At 28.5% G+C, this 17,874-nt stretch overlaps 1 protein-coding gene and 1 pseudogene across 1 annotated transcript; both read right to left on the reverse strand.

The window, feature by feature from the left end:
* Positions 1-220: 220 nt before the first annotated feature.
* LOC132936153 (caspase-3-like) lies at positions 221-4,158 on the reverse strand. Its single transcript, XM_061002842.1, has 8 exons — positions 4,057-4,158; positions 3,784-3,929; positions 1,741-1,894; positions 1,510-1,677; positions 1,188-1,417; positions 979-1,121; positions 760-869; positions 221-677 (listed from the first exon to the last, which is right to left on the reverse strand). Exons 1-8 carry the CDS (start codon positions 4,156-4,158, stop codon positions 510-512), a joined length of 1,221 nt encoding a protein of 406 aa, XP_060858825.1. The 3' UTR covers positions 221-509.
* A 10,200-nt stretch (positions 4,159-14,358) lies between these two features.
* Positions 14,359-17,480, reverse strand: LOC132942278 (uncharacterized; annotated as a pseudogene).
* Between the last annotated feature and the right edge of the window lie 394 nt (positions 17,481-17,874).

Genomic DNA, 17,874 nt, shown 5'->3' on the forward strand with positions numbered 1-17,874 from the left:
TAAACGCTAATAATTATCAAAATCCATTTTGTTATGATACCTACCCTATATTTTTTAAATAACCTTTTGTGTTAAAGACTCCGACTAGCAAGTTGAAAAATAAAATAATTTTTCATTAACCAAATATTTTTTTGTAAAACCACGCATATATGAATATGTAGCCTGATGATTGAACCACTCACTGTACAATTGTTGCGGCTCAACCACTATGTTTGGCCCAATCCTAATTAATCCAATTTTCTTTGAAATAATAAAAATAATAAATATTTATTATAATATAATGTAATGTATTTGTTATGAATATGATGAATATATATATAAATTGTAAACAGCAAGTTAAAAAAGAAAAAAAACTTTTGTTAGACCAATATTTAGTACAACTAAAACGTTTAAAATAAAAAAAAAAACTATAAAATATATATTATCAATATAAGTTGTATAATTTTAATAAAAAAATTCCAGACTTAACATAAACTTAAGTAAATAATAATTGAAAAATGATATTCTGCTTAAATATCAGTAGGATTGGTTGAAGAAGTCATTAAAATATTATTATCTGAATTATCTTCATATAGGCCTGGATTAAAGTAAAACTTTTTTCTGAAACCTCTAAATGACCATTCTGCTGTTTGAGACCTGTGGTCAATTCTGCTCAGTTCATCTAATTTAATATCCACCTAGGGTAATGAAAAAAATATATTACTTTTGTTATGTTAATATCGATGTAAATCATTTTTAAAGATAAAATGTATTATTTACCAAACACATCAATCTAGCCAATTCAGTATTATAAGCATTTTCACAAAATACTTGACACAACTTTTGTATGAACCATGACCCATCTAATGGATCACGTATAGCAGTATGCCCTAGAAAAAAAATGTATGCTATTTAATAAACTGTTGAAAAGAGGGTAAGTAAATTATTATAATTGTTCATTATATTATTTAAATTAAATTTATGATAACTATGATTTACCAGGAACAGTGGCATATGCTATGAAAACATCTTGATAACGTTGGTCGGAAATTGTTCCGATTGGGTACATATCATCATCATAATTTTGTATGTAATTATTTTCACCACTGCAGTATTTCCAACCAAAATCTCTATCTGGTCCTCTAAAATAAATAAAAATATTTATGGTATATATGGTAAAAAATACAAAAAAATTACTCATTCCATACCGACATGCATCAATGAAAAATAACATTGGTATATTTCCAGATAATTTTTTATGTAAGAATTGCTCAATCAACCAGTCAGTATTTATTGTAATGCCATCTTCAGTCAACATACCAGTTGATCTAGTTGAATCTTTTCCAGTTACACCATGACATATTATAAAAACAACAATAGAATTAGCTTTTTCGCTACGGCATATACTCATGAACTCATTAATAACATTTTTTATTTCCTACAAACAAAAAACAATTTAAAAGTTAATGTTTTGTAAGGAATTTTTATTTATGTTTTTTATTCTTTTGACTTATATATTTGATTATTTACTCTTTCAGTTAAATCTGCTTTTGAGTGAACAATAAATCCAAGGCCTTTAAATAATTTATTTACGTTTGCCATGTCAACATCAAATCCTGTAATTTTGTCTTTATCTTTTATATTATTGATATTTAAAATCAATGCATGGCCCTTAGGATTTGATCTCATTGGATAAACCTGTAAAAAGTAATGTTTAATGCATTGTTTTAATATTTAATGTAAATATTAATATAAACATACATCATGACCACTTTGTAAATTATTTACATCATTTTCAATGGATTTGGGATCAGGATGAATTTTTACATATGGCTCATCATGTTCAGAGATGGTGTTTTTGAATGACATGGTGTCTAATAGTTCAATTGAACTTAATTGTTGTTCCTCTTTCTCACTGAAAATTTTTAGTAAATTGTAAATAAAAATTAATATTATAAAAGTATAAAATAAAAAAAACATGCATGGTTGATTTTCTTTAATATTGTATACTATATAATTTCTTGTAAAACTTTCAACATAAATGCAATTTACTAGGAATATAATTTTTCCAAATAATAAACATTACAAAAATAAATAAATTTATAATTTAATGGTTGAAGTTGTGGTTATGGTAGAAATAATAGATTTTTAAATATACTGTAATACTTATTAGTTATTACACTATAGTTTAATTTTAGTTTTTAAAACAATGAGTGTTTTATGCTAAATAAATAATCTGCATATCGCATTCCTAATATTTATTAGATTTTCATCTCGATTATTCTTTTCATGAAAAAAGTACATGATTATTCGGTATTCTTGTCATATGGGGTCTACCGCACACTTGTCGTCTACGACACATGTTTCTATATGTCATAGGCCATACATACTTTTTATAAGTAATTAAACTATGGTAGAATCATAGTATATTTGATTTAATGATACACAATATTTATAGTAATTAAATAAAACAATACACGTCACAATCTAATCCTAAATTAGGTTAAGTTAGGTACAAAAAAATTACATTCGGTATAGAAAAATAATTATCATAACAAATATAATATTATAATATGTTCATATGTATAAAAATCAATAAATACTATCATCATTTTTATTATTTAAATAAGAGGGCAGCAATGATGGTGATGTACCATGCATTTTTTTTTACAATTCAAAGTTTTAAACCTCCCCAAAAACTTTTTATGCTTTGTGTATGCGTACCATTGATGGGATCAACAAAAAATTGGGAATGGTTCACGGTTTTATGTATATACCCTTTAGTTTCTAATGTCTTATATGCAAGCCATTCATCTGAGTGTATTTCTGTACCAATTTCAATTTCATTTTGAATTATTCCGTGCAATGTCTGTCTGTCTCTTTTTTATACAACAAAGTATCTTGCCTCTATAACACCATTTTCGCCTTTTTAACAAACACCCATGAACCAGTAAGTTTTCTGCTATAATTTCAATAAGTCCTTTTTCCTTTAAAAAAGCTATAGTATTTTTCTCTGATTGAATAATTACATTGAAATGTTTGGCTAACATAATATTTAAAGTGTATAAAGTGCAGAATAACGTATCACATAGGTATTACTGCACAAACTTAACTGATTATCTCATACGTATACAACTTCAGTTACGATTATTTCTGGGCCGAGGTTTTAGTATATAGGTATTATTATAATTATTATTATTGATATAGAAATTACATTGTTAAGAAAAAGCTTAATTGTAATTGCCGTCGAATCGTTGAGAATAATCATAGGTAGTCTACAAGACGTATGCCGTGTGTGGTAGACTGCATACGACAAGAATACCGATTATTCATTATCAATAAATATATTTAGAATATTTACTTTTCTAATTGAATTATTTTTATCTAAATAATAGTAATAATAATATGTAAAATGTATAAAGATCTATACGATCAGATATGTAATAGTTTTTGAGACTTTCCTAACTCAATAAATATTGTAACATTGGCACACAATAGCGTTAAATTTGGTATTACATTTGAACGGATTAATAGAACATTGCATTCCTTAGGAATAATTTGAAGAAAAGTTTTGCTTAGCCCATGCTGTATCCCGCATTTTTAAAAATGTTCTTAATGATTAAAAAAAATCTAAAAATCTAAAACCATATTTTCAGAATAAAAACAATGCTCGATTTTTGAAAAACATTATTGTAAAACACTAAAACCAACACACTTTACTTGAAATTAAAAATAGAAATTAATTATTTTTTTTTATTTAAGAAGCAAATTCATTTTTAATAAAGGTAATTAAGTAAAGGGTACCTTGTTTGGGACGATGTTAAAATGTTGCAAGCTTTTATGTTATTTGTTTCTTCTAATACTCTGCATAAAGATGTAAATGCATCAGGTCCCCGTCCTTGAATTAATTTGTAAAATGTTGTTTTTTTGTTTAATTCTCCCTCATTTTCCTACAAAAAAACAAGTATAAATTAAAACATTTGTAAATCATAAATAATACATAGATGTGTGATGGAAGAATAAAATTCAATTTAAATTTCTTACCAAAATATAATTTTTCATCCATTCATTTATAACATTTTTTTCTAATAAATTTTCAACAATAGTTTCTAAATCGGAAGTAACATATATTAAATCTGACATACAATCGTTGATCAATTTTTGATGATATTGTTCCATAGTAGCAAATAAGCTTTGTGTCGTTATACTAAAGTACTGTTTGGTACCTATGTAAAAATTAATATTTGTTAATCATTATTCATTGGTAACTAATTACTGAAGTGTAATAGTAAGTAGAAATTATATTTACCCTCATAAAATTATAATAATTTCAATAGATACCAACTCGTTACTACTTGTTGAGTGTTGCTGTAATGCTGTTTGCAGCCAAATACTAAATTACCATACGGGAATTATTATATTCATTATATCTATTACTACTAAAATGTGTTTAGTCATGGTATAAGATTTTGAGGTTACACAACGAGAGTTGGCGGCAGTTGTCCGAAAAATAATAAGGTAGATTATACCACAATACCATACCAGCATATTACAGTGACACTAATTTGAAAAAAAACATCGTACAGTGATGCCATGCTAACGGCACTCGTCGCTACGCTCCTCGGCGCCGTCGCTCCGCTCCGCAAATTGAAAATATCCCCTGACTTGCTGTGCTAATACTTAGTATATATCTGTGGCAACACCACCTCAAGTTGGTCACAAGGTAACCACAGGTTAACCACCGTTCAACCACTCTTATCGGTCCTTATCATTTTTCGGACAAGTGCTTATCACTCACACAATGAATTGTGATAAGGAGACCGTCAAACCGAGTCGCCAAAACATCTCTGTAACTACTCACTGGCGCCATCTAGCGATATAATATCTTAAACTGATATGATATTTAGTTAAAAGCTTAGATCATATACAATAGATGGAGCTACTTTAATCATTTGCTGTGTCCAACATAACCCCCCACTTATTAGTTATTTTATAGTGATTGTTGGCGAAACGCATGCGTAATAACTCGTTGTACATTGAAATCAAATGGGTGGTGAGGATGGAATGTAAAGCGGCATAGGTGCAACGCATGCGCAATAACTCGTTGTACCTTGAAATTAAATGGGTAGTGGGAGGTTATGTTGGACACAGCTCGGTATACGAGAAATACACATAGCTACATCCATTGTTTATGATATAAGGTTAAAAGCGAGCGACTGAAGTACTTTTGGTCTTATTGAGTTTCCACCATAATGCCGCTAAATGACACCAGTCTATAATAGTTCCACGGTTCAACCACAGATCATGAATAATATAGATTATAGAAGCGACACTGGGTCTACTCATCGGGCTTCTGTATCTCTACGTTATGAAGTATTGGACTCTAAAAGTTATACCGTATCCGTACTCCGATAAGATGTTAGTAACGTCTATCCCTCTTTGTTACGAAATTATAAAAACGGAAACAATTCATTGATCGCGGACGACTGCTGTTTTAATTTATTCAAAGTTTATTATGTACGGTATTGTCAATTTCAGTGTTGTATGCAATTTGCTAAAAGTTAAATATTATAATATTGTTATTTGACATTTTTAAAATGATTTATAGTATTGAATATGAAACATATTTTAATCGATAACGAATATCACGCTCCCCGGAGACCGGTTCAAGGCCACAATAACCTGATTTTGCCAATAAGCACACTAGTGTCTATGCCCTGGTTCCACAACTTACTGTATTGGCGACTCTCAGTTTGACGCATAGACGTATATTATTAGGAATGAAGTGAGATAGGTATGTGAAGCAAACATTTCTTATTAAATCCATATAAATCCACGGTATTATAAAGAGTAATGTGAGGTTTTATCAAGGAGATTATAATTTAGCATGGGCATTAATATTATAAACATTACCGTGCCTTCCAAAACTCAGCGTTGTTCAATCAAAATGATAATATGCGTTGCCAAACTCAACAATTTTAAAATTTTTTCATTGTTGGATCTTGTTCCAAAATTCAGCATTACCAACTAGATTTCAATCGGATCCAACATAAAATTGTATTGATTTTTCTGATTGATATTTATTATCAGTAGTCAGTATTATGATAACAGAATATTTTTTTTCAGTCGATCTTGATTAGAATTTGTTTTATTTTTGGCTTTTGTAGTTTTGTTGTTAATTAACAAGTAATAACAATTAACAACAAAGTATAAAGTATTAACTATAAATTTACTATTGATTAATAGTAAATGTATTACAAATTTCAAATAAATTAATAGTATATTTATTCATTGCATATAAATGATTATTGAGTACACCAACAACCAAACCATTAAATAATTTAGAATATTTAATTTTTAATAGTGGAATCTATTTCTTTCAAATTTACCATATTACTCATAATAAAATAATTGAGAAAAATAATTAAAACAGATTCTCAATAATATTAAAAATATTAGGTATGTTTGCTTTTTGGAAAAATTATGTTTTTATCACAAATTATAAATATTATTAATAAATGTAGGTATAGTTTAAGCTGGTTTTTTATAACGAAAAAAGTTATTGACTGCGAGCCATTCCAACAAAAACTACAAACTGTATATGTGTATGCAGTGGTCGGGATGTTACTAGTTTTTTGTAGCACACTAACACTACAGCAACTCCCCTAAAAAAAGTAGCGAGCTACTTCAAACGCTATTGTCTTAATGTAGTGCGGTACTTTTTCGCTATATTTTTAAAAATGTTCTTATTGAAAACTGGTGTTTGTAGTTTGTACTGATTTGACATTTGGTCACTGGGCGAGGATGAAAACAAATTTTTTTGTTATTTTCGTATGTCTTATTCAAGGAATTATTGAATCAAATTATGAATGATATAATAGTGGTATACTTTAATATTTTCCGAAATAACCTGTAGTAAAATGTCATCCTCGTTATTTTTCTTTTTACGTTTTGGTACATTTTGGTTTTCAACAGAACCCCGAAAAAAATTACTAAGTTTTCTAGTTTTTTTATTTTTGTAATGTATATTACTACTTTATTTAGATTTTATGATATAAAAATTGCATTACTGCATTAACCAAGGGCAAAGGTTATGATTATTTTAAAATTGTAAATTATTTGTACATATTGAAAAAACTCATAACTAGCTTTAAAGTTAAAATATAATAAAACGCCTATGAGATGCCCTAGAGCCCTATATATTACTGTTTTAAAATTACTTGTTCTTGTTCTTCGCTTAAATTTAGATGCTGAGGTGAGTTCTCGTCAGGAAAATTATTTGTTGTATTAGTTTTATTGTTTGTAACGTCCCTTAAAAAACTTAATTGGTTAAAATAATTATATTCCTTAGCTCTTGTAACACCAGCCCTAATTTGTATATTTTAAGCATTTGCATGCCTTACAAAGCAATCCCTTAAGCTATTCCATTTACTTTGGAATTGTTTACCTAGTAATTAATATATTAAGTAAAAATAAATTAATACGTATGTGAAAAATATATGTACTTAATAAATAATTTAATTTTAGGTATTTAGGTGTGTGATCTTTATTGACTGATTTACACATGACATTCAGATGTGGAATAACAACATTGTCCAGATTGATTAGAAGAGTGTGTCAAGCTATTTAGAACTTAAAGGACATACGTATGCCCTTGCCAACCAAAGATCAGTGGATAGAAATAGCAGATGGGTTTGAAAAAATTCAAATTTTCCAAATTGTATAGGTGTTATTGACGGAAAACATATTAGAATAATCAAACCTATGAATAGCGGTTCATTATATTATAATTATAAACATTTTTTTTCTATAAGTTAACTGGCAGTATGCCAGTATGTGATTCAAATTATCGATTTTTATTCGTTGATATTGGCTCTTACTGTAAAAGTTCGGATTTGTCAGTTTTTAAAAATTCTGTTTTATGGAAACGACTTCAAAATAAAACTTTAAATATTCCAAGATAAAAGTTTTTACTTGACACATAGACAGTTAAATGCCCTCATATTATTGTTGGAGATGAGGCATTTGGGTTGTCTCATCATGTTTTAAGACCTTATGGAGGGAAAAATCTTATGAAGAAAAAACAAATTTTTAATTACTGTCTATCTATTGTCCATAACCTAATAGCTTTTTTTGAAAAACTAATTACCTACATTTTATTTTAATGTTTATATTGAAATTGTTTTTTAAATTTGAATATGTATTTTAGTTTAATGTTATTACATTTTACAACTATTGATTATTAAATCTCAGTGTACCTATATTTTTATTCCTCAACTGAAGCAAAATACTTTTAAAAAAAAATTGATTTGTAAATAAGGTTGTTGATTGTGATTCCTGTGCAGTTCTTAAAACTTCATGTATATATTATATATATTTATATGTTACTGTTAAAGTATGAAATCTGTTATTTTATAATTAAATGGTACTGCTTTAGTCAAAGTATTTACATAAAAATTAAACTAATACTAAAATTGAAAGTAGTTAAAGAATGTATAAAAATAATCTTTATTTTTTTATTAAAAAACATTGATTGCATTCTGGAATAATAATATATTTTATACTTAAAATATTTTTTGCATTCATTTAGGACCAAAATGGAAATCTGAACAGAAAATTAAAAACTGTACGATCAGTAATTTCTGCAGTATTTCATTAAGTATATGAAAATATAAACATTAAACAAAATATGTATAGTAAAAAATTATTAATTACCCATCTATTATGTATTTACTTTGTACATTGATGAATTTAATCGTCGTACTTTTTATCAATGACGAAAATGACACAAACTAGTTCACACGCTTTATTAATCTAATTTAATTTTAACGACTTACAATGTACACAATATAATTGAACAGTCCCAGAAGTAATTTACAAAATATTAAATTAAATTATATGGTTTATTTCCTTAAATTATTTAGTGTATAACGTACTAAACATCTCATGAAATACGTATCAGAATTTCATAGATTAAATTAAATTTAGATTAATTAACTAATTTTGGATGTAATTCACTATGGAAGCAAAATAATAATGCACTGTCAAAGGTGCTTATAAAAATATAACTTTATATTCATTTTTTTCATTTTACCCTTTCTATCTCTTTTAACCCCTGTAGGGAGTGAGTTTTGAAAAATCCTTTCTTAGTGGATGTCTACATCACAAAACAAAATTACTGTCCAAATTTCATACTCATAGCTTCAGCGGTTCCGTCTAGGTTTTTTTATTTTTTTTCTTATTTTTACTCAGGACAAGTCATTTTATATAATATCTAGATATAAATCTGTTCTTACACTATTATTGTGGTAGCCACCATTTTTGATTCTCTCCTACACACTAAAAACGAAGGTATTGTAACACGTTTTCCCGGCTTTGGTTTTTTTTAGGTGAAAATGAGGAATTAAATATATTTAAAGATATTAGTCATTTAGTCATGACTTGTGAGAATCGAAAAGCAAGTATACGTCTTGTTAAAAGTTCAATATGACTAATGTAAAACTTATACGAGTATAAATAATCAAAATATTAAAGTAGAGCAAAAATTCTGATCAATACAACTATAACTTTTCCATTTAATAAAAAAACCGCACACATTTCACGTGCGTGAATTTGGCCCCACCATGTTATGATAATTACACTGAAGTTATACCAAAATTTCGAAACTAATTTGCAACTTTAGGGAACCGATATAAAACAATTTGCAACCTTATATTTTTGCCTCAATTGCCAAACCAAAATTGGTGCGGCCAAATTCACGCAGCCCCACCACATCGTCCTATCGACCTCGAACCTTTTTCATTATTCAACAACTAATTTGCAACTTTAGGCAACCTTCGTGGAAAAATGTGCAACCTCATGGTTATGCTGGAATCGAATTTATAAGTTTGTGGGGACAAATTCACGCAGCCCTACCACATCGTCCTATTGACCTCGAACCTTTTTCATTATTTAGCAACTAATTTGCAACTTTAGGCAACCTTAGTGAAAAAATTTGCAACCTCATTTTTATTAAATTGGGATATTTTAAACTACTTGATTTTTAAATAACAGTTTTTTTAGCGACTTTATTTTTATTTAGATTTTATTCACACAACTAAGATCTTTTTACTACATACATATTTTTTTTAAACTTGGCTTTTTATTTTAATAAAGATTTCTTTATTCACATTATGATTTTTTATTAAATTAGGCTTTTTTAAAGTAGTTATATTTTTTATGAAATATGGATTTTTTATTAAATAGGTATTCATTTTTTTAAAAGATTACTTATTCCTATTTATATTTTGTTTACACAACTATGATTTTTTTATTCTAGTTATATTTTTTACTATATACATATTTTTTTTTTAACTGCTTTTTATTTCCATTAAAATTTTTTTTTATTCACATTACATTTTTTTAATAAATTTATATTTGAAGATTTTTAATAATTTTTTTTATTAAATACATAAATACAAATTCGATTCCAGCGTAACCATGAAGTTGCAAATTTTTTCACTAAGGTTTCCTAATTTTAATTAATAATTAATCGATAGGACGATGTGGTGGGGCTGCGTGAATTTGGCCCCACCAATTTTGGTTTGGCCATTGAGGCAAAAATATAAGGTTGCAAATTGTTTTATATTGGTTGCCCAAAGTTGCAAATTAGTTTCGAAATGTTGGTATAACTTCAGTGTAATTATCATAACATGGTGGGGCCAAATTCACACACGTCACATTTCATAGGTTAAATTTCATATATTTTTAAATTATTGTATCCCAAAACACTTTATAATGATGTATAATCTATTAGTTATTAACTATTTATATTTATCAAAAAAAAATCATTTACAATGTTTATAAATTCAAACATTTAAGATATTAATTTTAAAAAAATGTTCAATGTTTTATTGGCTGAAATCGATTGCCAAAGTTTTATAATTAAAAAAAAAATGTAATAAGTACAGTATTTTTAAAAATTATTCCTAGCATTTCCACTATATTAATAATCTGTATATCATATAAATTGTATAGTGTATACTGTTACTTAATTTTTTTTTACTGGTGGACTTTACATGAACTTAATTTTACCTGTTTTTCGTCACTGGTGGAGTTTACATAAACCTAATTTTACTGAGTTTACACTAAAAAAAGGTTCTCGTGGCGGAGTTTACATGCGCCCGTTTTAACCACTATATTATATAATTATATCATACAACTATAATAATATACACAATACTGCCTAATGGCGAGTGGTTACTAAATCTTATCTATTCTGTTATATGGCACTAAAAATAAAGTATATTGTAGGTTGCTATACAATGAACCAATGAAGTGTGCGGTTTTTTCTACTAACCTTTTTGGGTCCGACCTTTGGTCGAAATCATAATAAGTATACGGTTTTTGGTTGCAATCCCTTTTTGGTATTTTTTTTAACTAAGTATAGAATCTTTTTATTAAGATTCATTCATTTAGTTTAAATATTGTCTAACTCCGCTCTTTCAATTTGCTTGTTTTGCAATTTTGATGAGCTTTTTTATGTTTTGAATTTTCTATAAATGTGGACAAATGCTTACTTTAAGTCTTAAAGTAAAAGTTAAAGTTTAAGAAAAAAATGTAAGCAAAATACTAAATAGTATATACAACAAATTCAAATTCAAAACACCTGTATCCACGTATAATATTTTGATACACATTGAAGACGTTACGACACTTAGATAATATAATGATACACATTAAAAAAGAAGAAGTTTTATTATGATAATTATAATTAAGTAAAGGGTCACTTATTATACAATTTGGAAATAAGTACTTGTGTACACAGATCCTTAAAATATAACACGAGTTCGATGTTTTAAAATTAAAATTCCTTCATATTGTTTCATTATTCTTGTCACAACCTCCAAAGTCTTTTACAAATATTACGATAATTTACCTGTTCGGTATTCCTATAGCTTACATAGGTACATCTTAACATCTACACACAACCAGAAATACATTACGTATTGTCCAAAATTGGAACTACGTTTTCTATAATATGTTAATACAATTCATAAATTATTAAATATACTTACACATACATACATTATTTATACAATACATTATACATACAACTATTCAATACATAGACAATTTAATTAAGAAATTTAGTTGAATACAATATTATAAACTCAAGAAAACATTTCGCGCGAAGTCCGTACTTTCATTTTAAAATTACACAGAACATAATATTAGTGGTTATAGATTAACGTACTTTTGTATGTTCCAAAAAAGTAAAAAAATTTTATATTAGATTAAACTACCTATAGGCTTTAAGCTATATACCTAGGTGGCTCGGTATATCATACATAATATATTTGTCAGTTGTCACCAGTGTTGGGAATTATCTAGATAAGATTTTTTGAAATAAATTATCTTTTTAAGTATCTAGATAATTATGTTACGATTTATCTAATGTTTAGCTTAGATAAAAAATGGGCTTATCTAGATAAATATTATAGTGCCCCTACAAAATTATAGAACCAATATAACTAAAATTCTAATATAATATAAATTATTTACAAAATTAGAAGAATATATTTCTTGTTATTATTGCCAACGACAATATTACGATAATACGGGAACCTGCATGCGGGCTTGCACTATACATACATCGTTCTCTACTAGCCATAATAAGCATATTACAATTAATTAGTTATAGGTTTATTTCCCCATCCATTTTAAAAATAAATTAAAACTAACTTCGTAGAACTGTATTTCAAAGGCTTAATTCGTTGTTATTATAAATATTATGTCATTATATTGATATAAATCTAATATTACAAAAATACTAAAAAACAATAAAAATAATTGTAAAAAAATGATATTTATCTAGATATTTATATAGATAAATGTATTGTTGTATTTATCTTTATCTAGATAAATTACATTTATGTTATCTTTATTTTTATCTAGATAATATTTTGTTAAAATTATCCTATCTTATCTAGATAATTTTTTAGTTATCTATTCCCAACACTGGACTTGTCACAGTCAAAAAATAAATATAATCTATGGCTTATCTTACGTTTTTTGTTCATTAATTTAATTTGAATGAGAGATATATAAACAATTAACCAATAAGAGGTCATCATATCAACATAGTAAATTATTTCAAATTTCAAAACAATAATCTACCAATTTACTTTTACGTGTCGTCAAAAAACAAAATAACAATTCTATGTGTATCTTCGTGATGTTGAATAAAAATAGTTACCTACCTATTAATTATTATATCATTATCCTAAAAATTGGTTTCTGCATATTTTCTCCATAGCTTAGTTATGCTTTTACTCGAATTGTTGTGCTTATGAACATTATAATTCTTGTAAAGTGTATTAATATTATATATTTATATAATAGAGTACTTACCATTTGGATACCATACTGTCTACTTAGTAATTAAATAATTTAAAGTAATGTATTTTATTAAGAATAATGTTTCAGAATTGTATACGATTAAGTCACTTGTATTCGAATACAGAAATCTGAATCATAAATCATACATAGTAGGTAATTTATAACTTGTTGTACCTAGTACCTACAATAATCAATAACAATACTCATAAGTGTATATTAAAATAAAAAAAAATTAGTGAAAATTACTGAAAATGTATAGATGGAGTTTGAAAATCTATACCTACATGTTTTTATTCGAAAATATTTAGTATTAGTAAAATAAATTAATTTGCTGTAAGACACATATTTTATCAATGCATTTTGAATATATTTTATGCAAATACAACTATGTTACCAATATTAGCATTTTACAAATACTTTTTAAAATTATCTTTTATAAAACTACTCGCTGAATTACCCGGTATTGCCCGGGAAAAAAATGTGATTGTTCAACTACTTTTAGGTGTAACACGCTGTGGGAGCAATGTATTTTTAAGTGTAAATTATATTTTAATATATAGCCATCCTGACCGTCATTGTAATTAACCACAATTAATAAATTTATATTAATTTTATTTTGCATTTAAGCTGGTTTTTATTATGAAAAAAACCTATCGATCAATATTGACTGCCAGCGATTCCAACAAAAACTACAAACTGTATAGGTATACTAAAATTATGTATAAAATTAAATTCGTGTTCGGTTCGACTTCAAAAATCAGGGTCCATTATCTGTATAGACTTACTTATATAACATACTCACTTATATAATATTGCTCGTACTCATCGCCGGATCTATGGAAGAATATTCGGGGAAAACTATTTTTCAACCCACTTCTTAATTTTGTACAAAATATTACGAATATTATGTTAGATCAAGTGTAATTTATTGTATGATTATGGTATATAACACAATAATATAATATAGCCTTTTACTTTGCCTTCTATTTCTTGTTCCGATTAAGGCTGAGTGGACGCAAGCGTTCGCTCCACATCGTCCGCGCGGTCACACATTCGGTGGTCTTCCGGCCTCTACGACTGCCCCTGGCTGACTTCCGGCCACCTCGAGTGCCACGGACAGCTTTCCCACTGACGCGACTCTCATAGGTTGCCTTTCCACCACGGCGACCGGTGATTGCTAGCTTCTTAGCCCTTCGACCACCACGTGCCGTTTTCTGGTCACCGCGACTGCTACCGGCTGCCACCTCGGCTGAGATCTCATCGTCGGCGATTTGCACATAGAATCCGCCGTCGTCGCTTCTGCTCCGGCTACGACGACTACGACGGCTTCGGCTGCGACGACTCCGACGGCTGCGTCGGCCACGGCTTCGAGTGCGACGGGCGCGCCTGTCCATTTTTTCTTCTTCGACGTCACTAGCCGCCGTAGTCGGATTATCATCCGCTCCCGAACCCAGCCGAATGGCGGTAACTGTGGTGGCAGCCGTACTTACCGCTGGTGGCACTGTCAACTCCACGATCGGCTCTTGCTGCGGTTCCGTTTCCATTTCGACCGGTTCGTTGTTCATGGTTACAGGATTCATAGTTTCAGCTTGTTCGAACTCCATCATTAATGGGATCATCGAAAATTCAGTCGTCACATCTTCCCCTACCACGATAACATCATTGGTGCTTTCACCATCCATGTCGAGGAAAAAAACAGTAGAAACGATAACTGTTATGAAAAAAAATCGTTGATGCGCACGAAACGAGTTAAGTTAAAGTTTGTTTGTAACAATAGTAGTATCATATCATACCTGGCCAGGTCACCAAGGCAATTACGACGGTTGGTTTTTTGTTTTGATTTAGGCCAAATGGAATATGGATAACGTGGGAGTGGTATACCTAAGGGTGAAAATATAAATAAACAGAACTAAAATAATCTCAATTATATTTATTATAATTTTAGATTCTTAACGGACCAACGGATGCATTGATTTTACAATTATGTGATTTTATTCACTGTGTACACGATAAGTAGTCGAAATAATGCATCGATTTTCAACTTCAGTAACTTTTCTAGAGATATAGTGGATCTAGTTGGAGCATCCGAGAGGTAAAATTTCAAAGTTCTAGTTAAGTATTGTAGATATAAAATATGTTCCATGCCAAAAAAACTGAAAACTGTATACAACTATACAAAGTCCTCCATAAAAAGCTTGTGTTACTGAAAATTAAAAAAAATTGAGTGTGAATTCACAATAATTTTTAAGAGCGTCTGTAGCTATAATTTTGACAACATTCGTCAAAATGATGAAGATTCGCAAATTATTTTCTAGTTAAAAAGTGTTAAATTTTTATAGCGGAGGATTAACATTTTTAAACAAATATTCTCATATGTAGTTCATACTGTAACCAAAAAAAAATAAAAATTATATAAATACAGTCTTTTTTAATAGATGTTTTAAGTTAACATTTGGACGAAATTAGTTATATATAAACGAAGAATTTAATTTAATTTATTTTTTTGTAATTTTAATATTAGTATTATAAGAAAGTATGGTCAATTGAACCTACAATATTAACGGGGATTTATATAGATTCAACTAAAATTTCCTGTTTTGTAAAAATGAATAAATCGATTTCACAGGATACTATTAATTTATAATCTATATCTATCGATTGTGCTAAGCTTGAAATTTATAAAAAAAATAAATGGTAGAAGCAGCCTAAATTATAAACTGCATTAATATTTTTAATTTATTTATTTTAAAATGTCAAGTCATGATGTTTTTATTCTTTTTAAAGAACTTTAAACATATAATTATTTTGGTAACATAGGAAACATAGGTACATGATTTATGTAAGTGATTTTAGAACTTTTTGTTATTTATAAATCTTTGGATACATTAAAAAAAATTTTTTTCTAAGGAGATTTTTTTATTGCTTTTTGGACATCAATTATATTTATTTGTTTGTGCCTAACTGTAATCTGTCAGTTAGTTTGTTTAAATTATTAATATATTTTTAATTTGAATGAATGGTAGAATCGCAATATATTGGTATAGTAACGGTTGTCGTCATCGACGTCGTACATTACTCCCTACGTTGAGCACGGCTTATATGCTGAGTGTTAGTAATGGCAAATGTGTATACATTTATTATGTATGCAATATATTATATTATGCTGACGCGATGTTTAGCACATGTCGTGTTAATAACCGACCGGGACTCCTGGCGGTAAATAGTTAAGCAGTCGATAAAGGCAGTCGATAGTGGATAGTCGATAGCTTGATGGTCGATAGTGGAAGTCGATGGGTGACGACGACCTAAAGAGAACCCGCGGACGTCCAGCTCAACCCACATTGGATATCGGGACCCACGACACACCATGGCCGGATCGGTAACCCTCAATTATAATTTATAAGTATAGGTACCTAATACAGATTATTTGATGTTCGATAATATAATATAAGATTCGATGTTGTAGTAATAATAATACATTATTATTTAATAACAGATATATACATTGAGAACGTTGCTTCACATAAAGTAGGCAATCGAACTCAAAGTATCAAGTGGGCCAAATATATTGAATAGTTTACTATTTGGGCCGCACATAAAAATTTAGCGAAAAAATAAATATTTTGTACAAATTTTTCAATTTTATTCTTTATGTTTACGAGTACAGCAATTATAACTAAATTAAATTATGAACAAAAAAATGAACATTAATATTTAAAAATATTAGTGAACCAGACTCACAATTATAATTATAAAATAAAGATACCGATACAGTTGAAACTGAAGACGTGGTCAAACAACTAAAAAATCTTTTAATAGACTTAGAACAATCACTTTCACTAATTTATTAGCGAGTTTAAAAATAACTAATAACAATTCAAAGGGAGAACAATGTCCACAGTTATTTCAAAATAAAATAAATACCAATAGTGATGGTTTGACAATTTTATTATACCAATTCGAACCATTAATATTATCACGACGGGGTATATACTCGCTTCGGCGCCAATATGTCGGTATAGTTTGTAAATTACTACGAATTCAGCTCAACCCATAGTATTATATTAACAATAGATCTGTACTGTATTATTTCTTTTTCCTACAATCCTACCCATGGCCATAGTGGCACTAAAATATTTTATCTTTCAAAAATACCGGAAGGCACGTAGTTTGAACTCAATACCTACGCCGAAATACCTAATCCAAAATTTAAAAAAATACACAATACACAAAATAAAATAATATGAAAAGTGTAACGACTATTGCAATGATAGTAATAAACTGAAGAAATCGAAATAAAAAAAAACGATTTGGCTACTTTTTGCGAGGTATGCAGTTGGTTTGTTGTAGGACGGAAGGTCGTACGGCCGCAGGCACGTAGCCAGGGGGGGGGCTGGGTGGGCCGGGCCCACCCTTAATATACTCTGGCCCAGGGCCGGCCCCCCCAAATTGAAAATATAATTATTTTTACCAATTATCAAAAATGTGATTATGCACATTGAGAAAAATCTATTG

This window comes from Metopolophium dirhodum, chromosome 1 (assembly GCF_019925205.1).
Source record: "Metopolophium dirhodum isolate CAU chromosome 1, ASM1992520v1, whole genome shotgun sequence".
NCBI classification, from domain to species: domain Eukaryota; kingdom Metazoa; phylum Arthropoda; class Insecta; order Hemiptera; family Aphididae; genus Metopolophium; species Metopolophium dirhodum.